This window comes from Pogoniulus pusillus, chromosome 10 (genome assembly GCF_015220805.1).
Source record: "Pogoniulus pusillus isolate bPogPus1 chromosome 10, bPogPus1.pri, whole genome shotgun sequence".
NCBI lineage: Eukaryota > Metazoa > Chordata > Aves > Piciformes > Lybiidae > Pogoniulus > Pogoniulus pusillus.
Genome location: NC_087273.1, coordinates 31,904,347 through 31,917,842, shown reverse-complemented (window position 1 = coordinate 31,917,842; position 13,496 = coordinate 31,904,347). Strand labels below are relative to the sequence as shown.

The following is a 13,496-nucleotide window of genomic DNA, read 5'->3' as shown; positions in this document are numbered from 1 at the left end:
TCAGGATAGTGACTAGGACCTGAAATTATGGGCTGAATGACCTCTAAAAAATTGTCAGTTCAAAGAGGAGCTTGTCTATAACTGTTTGCACTAAAGGAAATGAGGATAGGTGGAAGTCTCACATAAGAAAGATTGCTTCACTTTCTTGGTGAACATATAAAAGTGTAATATGAAACTGTATCTCATATAAATACATTGCATGTCCACTGTCTGTAATTCTTGTGTCGCGTCAAAAAGCCATGGAGGCAGATAGCATATCTCTTAACTCCCAGCAGGCCAGTTAGTGGGGAACCCCTTTTTCAAAACTCAAAGATAGAAAGTACATTTTCTGAGCGGAAGATACTTTATGCAGGCCTTGTATTTATTGGAAAGAGTGCATGCTCATTGATATCTAATGTCAAAGAAATGGTTAGTACTGAAGAAAACCCTGCAAAGGTAATACGGATGTTTTCATTCTCTGGGTCATTATATGGTTTTCATAGAATGTTCCCTGGTAGCAAAAAGAGACTTTAAAGTGTGATTTTCATATAAGTTGTGTAGGAACCTGAGCATTAATAAAAGCTTTGGGCTTCAGTTAATACAGATTGCTGGTTCAGCCTCTGCATGTCTGGGTGAAAGACACTACTGGTTTAAATGGATGCACTACAGCTGGCTTGGCTGTGAGAAGTACAGGAGATACCAAATAACCATGTTTCTGCAGTGTTCTTAATCATAGAATTATAGAATCATAGAATCAACCAGTCCAACCTATCACCCTGCCCTATCCAATCAACTAGACCATGGCACTAAGTGCCTCATCCAGTCTTTTCTTGAAGACCCCCAGGGACGGTGCCTCCACCACCTCCCTGGGCAGCCCATTCCAATGGGAAATCACTCTCTCTGTGAAGAACTTCTTCCTAATATCCAGCCTATACCTACCCTGGCACAACTTGAGACTGTGTCCCCTTGTTCTGTTGCTGGTTGCCTGGGAGAAGAGGATGTCTCAGATATCTGAAGGAGAAGATCAGTTCCTGTGCATCACAATCCCTGCTTAAATAGCATTTCAGAAACTTAGATCATTGTTGCTGGAAGAGCTTTTCATTAGTGTCCCTTGTACTGTAGCTAAAGGAAAAACTTAGATCATTGTTTCTGGATGAGCTTTTTGTTAGTGTCCCTTGTACTGTAGCTAAAGGAAAGAGTTGGTTGCTATATAGTGTTTGGGAATATAATGTATAATGTACTTACAAAAAAAAGGTATTAAGATAACTACCATATTACAGGCTATGCTATGTCTCTACCTCTTTTATACCTTGCCAAAATGGTGCTTCTTATTCAAACTGTAGGAAGTAATAGCAGATAACTGTTCTCAGAACACAGTTTATAGAAGGTCTGAAAGAATTGATCTGTTTTGAAGTAGTAGTATCTAGAGGAAACATAAAATGGAAGCATCTTTTGATAGCAAGAAAAAAGATAAACCCATGATTATCTGGTTGTCTCAATGAACATTGGAAGCTTTGAGGCAAACATTTTCAACTCAGCATTGATTTTAGATTTGGCATATGTGCTCAAAATCTAGAACTGGGTTTGAAGGATTTGAAGTTAGGTGTTATTAAACACTAAATTGTTACTTGAGTTTTTAGAATGTATGAGTAAGGGAAAGTTAAAAAGGTGCAGCTGTTGTGAGTTGTGTGGAGTCCTCACATGCTAGTGCCTGCCACCACCGCAGAATCCCCATGGTATAAAAGTACTTTGAGTCAGTTCAATTTAGCCACTTGGGCTGAGGATTTATCTATAAATCCTTACTCTTCCCATAGTATTCAGTATTATATTATTTGTTGTTGACCCTTTCTTTTGTAATCTACCTACCTCTGAGCAAATTCAGCCACTATCAAAACTGTCAGAAAAAATGCTGAGGTGCTTCTGCTTGCTTGCACCCTCTCAAGCAAAAAAAACCTGAAATATGAAGTGAGAGATTTATCAGTGTATGAAAATCATGAAATCTCAGTTAGCTGTAATTCAGTACAGCCCTACCTGTGTTATAGATCAGGAGGGCTAAGACAGGAGGAAAGAACTTGGGGATATCAGCTGATGGAAAACTCAGCATGAGCCAGCGATGTGTGTTTGCAGCCCAGACAGCATCTGTGTCTTAAGCAGTACTGAAAGAAGTGTGACCAGCAGGGTGAGGGAGGTGATTCTGCCCCTCTACTCCGCTCTCATGAGATCCCCATCTGGAGTACTGCATCCAGTTCTAGTGTCTCAGCATAAGAGGGATGTGGAACTTCCAGAGCACATCCAGAAGAGGCCACAAAGATGATCAGAAGGATGGACAACCACCCCTATGAGGATAGGCTGAGAGAGTTGAGGCTGTTCAGCCTGGAGAAGTCTTCAGGAAGACCTTAGAGCAGCCTGAAGGGAGTCTACAAGAAAGCTGGGTAGAGGCTTTTTACAAGGGCTTGTAGTGATAGGGTGAGAGGGAATGGCTTAAGCTTGAGAAGGGTGGATTTAGAGTGCATATTAGGAAGAAATTATTTACAGTGAGGGTGGTGAGACAATGGAACGGGTTGCACAGGGAGGTCATGAGTAGCCTCCCTGGAAGTGTTCAAGGCCAGGTAAGGTAAGGCCTAGAACTGTAGAAGCCTAGAACTATAAAATTTGACCAAAAGTGGACTGATTTTGTTAAATAAAGCTATGCCTGTGTTGATGGCTAATGTGCAGGAGAGACACCAGTTGCACAACAATATGGTCAGGTTGGGGATGCTAGCGGAGAACTGAGTTACACAAAGAGTAAATAGTCATAAGTCAGTATAACCAGTATATGGTTCCTGAGGATCTTGGGAAAGCAGAGAGCACTAAGGATACTTTAATGGAGGGAATAGGACTCCTCATTCTGAAAGTAGTTTATTGCTGTCTTGTCTGAATGTGAGAGGATGCTTTTGTCTGAGGTAACTCGACCTCATTGCTGTCTCTTCTGCCAGGCAAGCAGCAATAGAACAAGGGGACACAGTCTCAAGTTGTGCCAGGGGAGGTGTAGGCTGGATGTTAGGAGGAAGTTGTTGGCACAGAGAGTGATTGGCATTGGAAAGGGCTGCCCAGAGAGGTGGTGGAGTCGCAGTGCCTGGAGGTGTTCAAGAAAAGCCTGGATGAGGCACTCAGTGCCCTGGTCTAGTTAATTGGATAGGGCTGGGTGCTAGGTTGGACTAGATGATCTTGGAGACCTCTTCCAACCTGGTTGATTCTATGATTCAAGACCCAAGCATGAGGCATATAGATGGCCATGCAGGTGCACTCATCAGCTATATGTCATCCACTTTGTAGTGTCAGGTGAGTCTGCTGTGCAGTGTGCAGAGATAGTGCTTCAGTGTGATGTCCCCACTGTGATATGGAACCCTGTGAGACACGTTAGAATTTTTTGAGAAAGCTTTATCAGCCTCTAGGCTTTGCCTTTGCTTGAACTCACAGCCTTTTTGTAAATTTTTTTTGGCTTATCTAGGATATTATAAAAATGCAGATCCTTTCTTATTCATATTTATAGGTAAACCGAGCTGATTTAAGTTATTTTGCCAGTATTTTTTTGAAGGAAATCATTGTACAATTTGCAGTCTGATTGCTCCTGATGCTGATTGACAGAAATAGGTCTCTTTCTTGGCTAATGTAGAAGTACAGATGTTAGAGAAAGAAATGACAAATGTAAAACTGTACTTCAGTTTCAAATTTAAAGTCTATATTAATAAAGCTTTTAGTGCATTTCAATTTATCTTTCATTAACATAACATATTTTAACATTACATTACATTTCTCAAAGCAGTTCCTCCAAATACTGTTGTGTACCTGCTACTGACTTCATTTGGCATACATGTCCAAATATTGGTGGAATGTTAATAGCTGTGGGGTTTGTTAGGTTTTACTAATTTGTATCAGTGTTTTGGGTACTAGCTGTAATTTCCAGAAGGTAATTGTTGCCCATGCACCAGTGCTCCACCTGCATTGTCAGAATGAAACATGGAAATAGATGTTAAAATTACTGATATTTTCTAAGAGACTTTGGCCATATAGGATGAATGGAATTAAATTATAGTCTTTATTTCCCAACATTTTCCAAATATAAATAGACCCATGTTAATACCAATTTTGTTTGAGGATTTACTACTAAATTCCATAATTGAAGAATTAATAGAACAGGTGTCCTAAGATATTCAGGTATTATAGTAGCATTTAAGAATGCTGAAGTGGTTTGGAATGGGCACTTTATCTGACTAACTCCTGTTTTAATATAAAATTCTGTGTGATTTAAAGGTAAATATACATAATTCCTAATGCTCTGGTACACAGGTACAGTGTTGTTATGCAGGAGAAAGTGCAGTGTTGAGAACAGGGAGACATAGAATCTATCCAAGTTATCATAGAATCATAGAATCAGCCAGGCTTGAAGAGACCTCCAAGATCATCCAGTCCAACCTAGCACCCAGCCCTAGCCAGTCAACTAGACCATGGCACTAAGTGTCTCATCTAGGCTTTGCTTGAACAACTCCAGGGATGGTGTCTCCACCACCTCCCCGGGCAGCCCATTCCAATGCCAATCACTCTCTCTGTGAAGAACTTCCTCCTAACATCCAGCCTAGACCTCCCCCAGCACAACTTGAGACTGTGTCCCCTTGTTCTATTGGGAGAAGAGACCAACCCCCACCTGGCTACAGCCTCCCTTCAGGTAGTTGTAGACAGCAATGAGGTCACCCCTGAGCCTGCTCTTCTCAGTCTGTATGGTGTTGCACTGCAATACTCTACCCTACTATGGTGTGGAGTGTACATAACAAGATGTTTTCCAATAATTAAAGGCTTTAGGCTTTTATGATACTTAGATTTAGATAAGATGATTGTTACAGTTATATGAAGTAGGAGGTAACTCCAACGATGTGTTTTCACATTCCAGTAAACTTCTATGTTTTTGCTTACTTTGCAGTTGTAAGCATATTGAACTGTTATGAATGTCTTACAGCAAAGAAAGGGCTGAGAGTTCCTAAGTGGTATTGAGAGACAGGATTTGCCTAACTGAATAAATTTTTAATTTTATAAGCTGGACTAGATATGTCCTGAAATATAGAACTGAATTTATTTCATCTGTGTCGTTCAAGCTTTTGCTCCTTTGGCCATAGAAATACCATATTTATTTTTCACACATTGCTGGAGGTCTCCACGATAAAGTTATGATTCTGCAGTATCATGATTTGGTTTAGTTTTTATCACATAAACCCGAAATTTCATTGCCAATTTTTGTATTTAAAGGCTTGTTAATCTGCATTGATTTCTTAGTTTGGTATGGATTCTGAACTGAAAAATACAGTACATCACTGACTGTTCTATCACCTGACAGCGACTGATAAAGCATCTGTGCAGAAAGTGTCAGAAAAGGTTAATATTTATTGATTTTATGGCGCTACAACCAATGTAGTTTTGCCATCAAAGATGTATGGCCACCAGCAATGGAATCTGTAAAACAGCAGGTTGAATGCTAGTTTTTATTATAACCTATGCCAGTATTCTGGCCTTAAAAAATGACAGATATTTAATTTAAGACAAAAGGCTTCGAATGTGGAGCTGTTGTATATACCTGCAACGGGAGTTTAATGTTGTAAAATGAAATCTGAGCGCAGTGATTTAAAACTTAAGTGTGGGGGGGGGGGTGAGGAACGGGACATGCAACCTTGCATTGCAAATGACAATCACATTTAGCCTTTTCATCCACTTAACTATGTGCTATTGATCTGTAGAAGGTGCCCAAGCAAGTGATAGCTGAAATTATGAGCAATAAAGGGCTCGCTTCTTCAAACAAAAAAGTATATAATTAGTAGGAGTGGAGGAGGGGACAGAGCCTGTGTTTGTTTTTAAAGGCATTTAAACAAGATGGACTGAGTGCAACAGCAGTTTTTAAGTGTAGGCAAGGAGAAATCTGGTTGCCTTGAAGCATAAATCCATGCTCCGGTTGCAGCTTGTGTGTAAAAATTAGGCGTGCACTCCAGCCTTTACATTTATCTCCATCAGGGTTTGCCTGACAAAGACAATCTGTTGGTTTGTCTGCATCAACTAGGGAGAGGAAAATCTTGTGAAGCTTTGGTTCTTCTAAATGCATCTGTAGTTTGCATTTTTACTCTATTTTTCATTTCACTCTTGATATCAACTTTTTCATAACTGATAGTTCTATTGATATTTCCAGAAGGTTTTCAAGAAGATGGAAGAATACTTGCTGAAATGCTGAAAATTAGTCTGCTAAAACACAGATAGACACACACAGACTTAGTACAAGCAGGTTTGTAAGGAATAATGGCAGGAGATTTTAAGAATCCCTGCTTAACTAATATTTATTAGAGCATGACTCTTTTAATGACACGGTTTTGCATGCAGTTTTTGTCTCCCTTTCTGTTCTCCCCTCTCTCAGGGACAGCAGTAACAATGGCTGTGTTTTTGAACCAAACCAGCAGTAAGAAACACTTATTCTGCACCTGACCAGTAGAATAAATTGTATGGCATATAGTAAACATGCTTTAGATCGCCTCTTCTCTGTACCACATTTTTCTGTTGAGCTTTATACCACCAGTTTGTCTGGGTTCTTTTTCCCCAGACAGCTTACCCATTTTATTGTGCTCATTTAGAGGAAAGAAAAACTGTTTGTCTCCTTGAAAGGCAAGAGAACAGTGAGTGGAAAACTACTTTTATAGCTAAAATACCATTATAATATATAGCAACTAAAATTCTAAAATTGAAAGAGAAGATACAGGAGAAAATCTTAAATCATTTTTTTAAAGCCACTGACAATTTGAAATATTCCCCACAAAGATTTCTACCTTTTTTTTTTTTTCTGTCTTCCTTCCATGAGCTTAGTAAAAGGTGATTTTTAAAATGATTGTTACAATAACTTGTTTAATTTCAATAACTCAAATAAGATCCATTCCTCACACAACTCCACCTTTTTTATTTTAATGACTGTGTCATTAATCTAACATTTTCCATTTTTATTGTGCTTCATTTTTCCCCCCTTCTGATAACTTTAAATTATGACTGTGAAATGGCATGTGTTCAGCAGCAGCATGCTCTGGCTGCATTTTTACATCCCTTTTACCCCTCTATTCTCGTGTTTCTAGCTTTCAGTACAGCCAGGTGCCAACAATGCCGTGGCTGTATGATGTCCAAAAGAGACTTACAGGCTACAGCTGACAGAAAATTTCCCAAACACATTATTTCATTTAAAAAAAATTAAAATATCACTGCTATAAACTGTTTGTTACACTTTATAACACCTTCACCTCCAAACTGGTTATTACCTTAGGTAATGATTGATATGTTATGTTCTTAGCTGATTTTTAACAAATTGTTTTGTGGAATTATTACTTCATTCATAAAGTAATTAATCTTTAGTACCCAGCAATACCCAATTTAACAAGGCCAAGTGCAGGGTTCTGTACTTTAGCCACAACAACCCCAAGCAGTGGTACAGGCTGGAAAGCAGCCAGGAGGAAAGGGACCTGGGGGTACTGGTAGATAGTAGCTGAAGATGAGGCAGCAGTGTGCCCAGGTGGCCAAGAGAGCCAATGGCATCCTGGCCTGCATCAGGAACAGTATGGCCAGTAGGACAGGGGAGGTTATTCTTCCCCTGTACTCAGCACTGGTCAGGCCACACCTTGAGTACTGTGTCCAGTTCTGGGCCCCTCAATTCAAGAAAGATGTTGAGGTGCTGGAAGGTGTCCAGAGAAGGGCAACAAAGCCGGTGAGGGGCCCGGAGCACAAATCCTATGAGGAGAGGCTGAGGGAGCTGGGGGTGTGCAGCCTGGAGAAGAGGAGGCTCAGGGCAGATCTCATTGCTGACTACAACTACCTGAAAGGAGGTTGTAGCCAGGTGGGGGTTGGTCTTTTCTCCCAGGCAACCAGCAACAGAACAAGGGGACACAGTCTCAAGTTGTGCTGGAGTAGGTATAGACTGGATGTTAGGAGGAAGTTCTTCACAGAGAGAGTGATTGGCATTGGAATGGGCTGCCTGGGGAGGTGGTGGAGACACCGTACCTGGAGGTCTTCAAGAAGAGACTGGCTGAGGCACTTAGTGCCATGGTCTAGTTGACTGGACAGGGCTGGGTGCTAGGTTGTACTGGATGATCTTGGAGGTCTCTTCCAACCTGGTTGACTCTGTGATTCTATGAATCTGTATATTTATTTTGGACTTTGTAACCATGAAAAGGCTACATTGCTTAAATCATTAGCATTTATTGAGTAAATAAAATCAGTTTATGGACTTTGAACAGAGAAACTTGATACAAAACTAAAGGATAAGGAAGAGATGTTTTGAGATAGCAGCTCAGGGAATGATTGCTCATGCTGATGTGCCTATGTGAAAAGGCAAGGAAAATTAGGAGGCCACACATTCAAATTCTACTTGTACTCTCAGGCTTTTTGACTGATCTTCAGATACAGGCTATGAATTGGTCCATCAGGGCAGGATTAAGAATAATCTACAGTACTACTGCCCAAAACACTTGTGTGCATGTGCTGTGTGTGTTACCAGTAGTGCTGCAGAACCACCATGTCTGCAATTTTCAAGGTAAAGCACAGGAGAAAAGATAGTGTCTGCTTATATTTTGTTAAGAAAAAGTCAACATGAGCCAGAAATCATTACTTGCTATTTCAGTCAAGATATGAAAACAAAACTATGCTGTTGAAATCACTGCATTTACCATAAACATGGATAGCAGAGTATTTCCTCAAGAGCTACCAGTGTAGCTCTACTCTGAGCATGAAAATGCACTGGTGATCGTCAGTGTCACGGTGTTACTGCCATTTGTGAGCAGAGTTTGGTGCAGGAGCCTGCATGTCAGCTTTTCCTGCCCTTGATAGAAATCAGCTCCATTGGGAAGCCCACTTCCCTGCACTAGTGGGGGCTGCTAAAACCAGAGCATGTCAGTTTCAGAGCAGCAGTGTGAGTGGCTAGCCCAAACTAACCATCCCCAAAGCAGCCAGGAAGAGTATTGCATTAATGAAGCTACATGGCTCCTGCACCAGAATTGGTTTACTTCTGGAAGAGCTGTCGTGCAGCAGGTGAGGGGTCTGAAGGCCTCTGCACGTCAAAGCAAAGACAGTTTGGTTGGAAGTGATTTGCTGAAACTTCTGGAGTGCTACATAGTTAAGAGATGAAGAAAAAAAGAACCTTCTCTGGAATGCTGAGGTTGCAAGAGGTGTATGTGTGGATACAGAGTGCTGTATAGACAGAAGAGACTTCCCAGCTCCACATAGTCCTGCTCACTGCTGATGTGCCTGCAGCCTCTGTGAGTTCCATGCTGGGATGCATAGAGCCCCTCAAGCAGTCTATGAGGACTCCTTCCTGTTCAGTAAATACTGTATCTGCCCACACAGATGCCTAAGATATGCCCCAGCACTTAATTCTTAACAAGTCTTCTTTGATATTTTTGTTAGTTAATCAATTATATTTCTATCTCTACATTGTCTTCCTTGAGTGCTTCTTGCTAGAATCCTTCATGAAATAATTTATTCAAGCTTTCCTGATCCTTCTTGCTAAAGTTATTGCATTGCTATATTGACTGGAATGTTACAGAGCAGTTAGCTTTTATTGTTTTTGTAGTGTAAAATATGTGATTTTATTGTTTGGGGTTTTTTTATATCTGATTTCCTCTTTTATTAGAATTTTGAACTATATTATCTACAGGATAAGATTTATCCACAGTGCTAAGTGCACATTTTAAGTTTTTGATTAATTAACCTGTAATTCATCTTAGCAGTTAGGGTTTGTTTTTAATGCAAGCAGGAATGAAGGCTCCTCGCAGAATCACAGAATGTCAGGGGCTGGAAGGGACTTTGAAAGCTCATCCAGTCCCACCTCCCTGCCAGAGCAAGATCACCTAGACCAGATCACAAAGGAGCACATCCAGGCAGGTTTTCACAGTATCATCAGGGTTGGAAGAGACCTCACAGATCATCAAGTCCAACCCTTTACCACAGAGCTCAAGGCTAGACCATGGCACCAAGTGCCACATCCAATCCTGCCTTGAACAGCTCCAGGGACGGCGACTCCACCACTTCCCCGGGCAGCCCATTCCAGTGTCCAATGACTCTCTCAGGGAAGAACTTTCTCCTCACCTCCAGCCTAAATTTCCCCTGGCGCAGCCTGAGGCTGTGTCCTCTTGTTCTGGTGCTGGCCACCTGAGAGAAGAGAGCAACCTCCTCCTGGCCACAACCACCCCTCAGGTAGTTGTAGACAGCAATAAGGTCACCCCTGAGCCTCCTCTTCTCCAGGCTAACCAATCCCAGCTCCCTCAGCCTCTCCTCGTAGGGCTGTGCTCAAGGCCTCTCACCAGCCTCGTCGCCCTTCTCTGGACACGCTCAAGCATCTCAACGTCCCTTCTAAACATTTTGAATACCTCCAGAGAGGGAGACTCCACAACTCACCCTGAGCAGCCTGTTCCAGTGTTCTGTCACCCTCACAGTATAAAAATTTCCTCATCGTGTTTACATGGAATTTCCAGTGCCTCAGCTTCCACCCATTGTCCCTTGTCCTGTCCTTGAGCATCACTGAGCAGAGCCTGGCTCCATCCTCCTGGCACTCACCCTGTACATATTTATAAACCTTGATGAGGTCACCTCTCAGTCTCTTCTCCAAGCAGCAGAGCCCCAGCTCCCTCAGTCTCTCCTCATAAGAGAGATATTCCATTCCCTTAATCACCTTTGTGGTTCTGCACTGGACTCTCTCAAGCAGTTCTATGTCCTTCTTGCTCTGGAGGGGCCCAGAACTGGACACAGTACTCCAGATGCAGTCTCACCAGGGCAGAGTAGAGGAGGAGGAAAACCTCTCTCGACTTGCTAGTCACAGCCCTTTCAATACACTCCAGAATAGTCATAAGTAATTGTCATGTGTAAGAGTAATTTCTGTTGCAGTATTTTTTTCAAGAGACACTCCTAAGAATTACAATAGCCATCCCACTCCTGTTTCTTAAGGAAGAAAAGAGCATCAATGATTGTCTAGAGTGGTATGTCAGGGCTTTGCCCTATTTCTCTTTCATTGCTCTTGGGTCTGAGTGTTGCAGGCAGAAGTGGAAAGGCCCCACTCCTATGTGGATATATGTAGTCTAAATCACAAAGCTGTAATCGTAATTCTCTCTGTAGTAATCTTGTGCTATTACATGTGATTGAAGCTGAGGCATTAGTATTTATGGTCCCTGATCAAATAACCTAACTTTAAACACACTTTACACCCTCTCCTCCTTTAGGATTATTTTCTTCTTGATTTTGTTACAAGAGGAGTTTAAGCAATTATTTTGGGTAAATAAAATGGATATTACTTATACAGTAAGTTTATGTGTCTCATAAGTGCAGCTTTAGAAATATTTGTTGATTTTGAAGTAAAAACAAAATCCTCTAAGTGTTTAAAACTGTTATTTATGTAGCTAATACAGAATCACAGAGTGTTAGGGGTTGGAAGGGACCTCCAGAGATGGAGTCCAACCCCCCTGCCAAAGCAGGATCACCTAGGGCAAGCTGCACAGGAATGCATCCAGGTGGCTTTTGAAAGTCTCCAGAGAAGGAGGTCTCACAACCTCTCTAGTCAACATGTTCCAGTTCTCTGTCATAAAGAAGTTTCTCTTCACGTTGAGGTGGAACCTTCTGTGTCCTAACTTGTACCTGTTGTTCCTTGTCCTGTTACTGAGCACTGTCAAAAATAGACCATCATGTTCATCCTGACACCTGTCCCCTAAGATATTTATAGATGGTGATAGGATGCCTGTAATGTACTCAAATACAACTTTTTCTTTCCAGGTGTTTTATCTGGCAAAATGTAATGCCTTAAAATTCAAGTTTCCTATAGACATTTAAGAGCAAAGAAAGCTCTGTCAGGTGATAATCAGTTTCTGTGGATAACTTACTCATGCATTGTGGGTTTTTTCAGCAGCAGCCTTTGGATGGTAGTTCAATTCACCTGTGATCCTTAGGATATTTCTTTTAATTTATGTCTAATTATTGTTAATGAGACTTCACTACAGTTAAGATGGAGTGTGGATGAGTCATGTGATGCATTCTAGTTCTCATTGTGTCATCATCTGTACCTTCCTCAACAGTGCAGTCAAGGCAGTGCTGTTATGGGTAACTTTTAAATTCATGACAAGTGAGACTAAAGGCAAAGGTGAAATATTGAAACATCACTGGCCATTCAGGAATTTTGACCCATACAACTATTTGTTCCTTTGGCTGCTAGTGAGCAATTGCAATCAGTGTTCTAATGTTCCAAAATGTCATTTACACTCCTACAATGAATGCAAAATTACTGATAATAGAATGATTTCTGTCTTTTTGAGTAGCATTTGGGACAGAGAAATGGTCGGTACAGATGCTAAAGAGGTGGTTTTAGTTTTCAAAGAAGGCAGTTAGTAGGTAATGCAGTTCATAAACTAATCTGCAGATAAACTAATTCCTTGACATTTCATCATAAATAGCTATAATTTTGAGGAAAATGCTCTGTATCTTTCATACTAAACTAGGGGAGGAACTCTATGTTAAGTGCAAGATGAAAATTCTTACCTTTGCAAGGTTACTTCACTTTCTGTAAAATCCTTGTCATGACAAGCTTGATAGAAATTGGGTAGTAAGGTTATTCCATTATTAAGGGTCTCAAAATAAATGTTGGACTTTCAGTGGACAGAGATTGCTTTGACAGTGGAACATATGAAATTGTTGTATTTTTAATTTACTCATCTTCCTTTTATATTTTTTTCTGCATTTGGGGAGTAAAGAAGCAGTATTATACAATTCAGATACAACCCAGGGATTGTCAGATCTCAATCTACAGCAGGAGAGAGAGGAAATGAAGTACAGAGAAATGAAAGTCCAAGTCTTTAAGCATGCTGTATAGTTAATTATGTTTAAAATGTTCATCTTCCCATTGAAATAGTATCAGACCTTGAGTTCAGATCCATATGTCTTAGGTATGGAGTTCATGGAAGGCCCAACAACCAAAGTTCCTGTCTCCCAAAGGACTAATCTTCTAAGGGCATCTTAGATATAGGACATCTTCTATAAAGTTAAAAATGCACCTGTTCTGCTGTGAAAAAGATCAAAAATAGTGATGTGCTCTGCCTTGGTGAGTGTGGCCAGAGGAAATGATGCTGCTGGACAGGGCTCCATTTCAAAAAGGTAGCAGCTATGTGCATTAGCAGTAAAGTGGGGAAGCATGTACAGAAATGTGCTTTTGGATTTTAGAGAGAGAAGCAAGAGTCTCTCACTCACTGCTGGCACGACTTGCTGCTGATAGCAGCATTCCGTAGGGAAGTCTCTTTTGTAGTTCTGGTATCAGGGCTGATGGAGCCAAATCTAAAATTCCATTCATACCCAGATTTACTAGGCAAGGATATTGATCTCAAACAGTATCTTTTTCAGTAGTGGTTGTTAGTAAATAGTGTGGCCTTCGTCTGCACAAGATACATGTTCTAGCTGATATGGTTGCTGGTAATAGCTCTCAGTTTATGGATGATATG

The 13,496-nt window shown here is 40.9% G+C and overlaps 1 protein-coding gene across 8 annotated transcripts in view; it reads left to right on the top strand.

Annotated features, from left to right (window-relative positions):
- Positions 1–13,496, top strand: part of ZNF407 (zinc finger protein 407) — a 393,020-nt gene that overhangs the window by 285,231 nt on the left and 94,293 nt on the right. The window contains exons 9-10 of one of the 8 annotated variants that reach the window (XM_064150140.1): positions 6,188–6,280; positions 6,410–6,796. The exons of 6 other annotated variants lie outside the window; for them this stretch is intronic. In XM_064150140.1, coding sequence (XP_064006210.1) covers positions 6,188–6,255 — 68 coding nt within the window. In that variant the 3' untranslated portion in view covers positions 6,256–6,280; positions 6,410–6,796. Of the gene's footprint in view, positions 1–6,187; positions 6,797–13,496 lie in introns of those variants that run through there. One more of the 8 variants, XM_064150139.1, reaches the window with a different exon arrangement.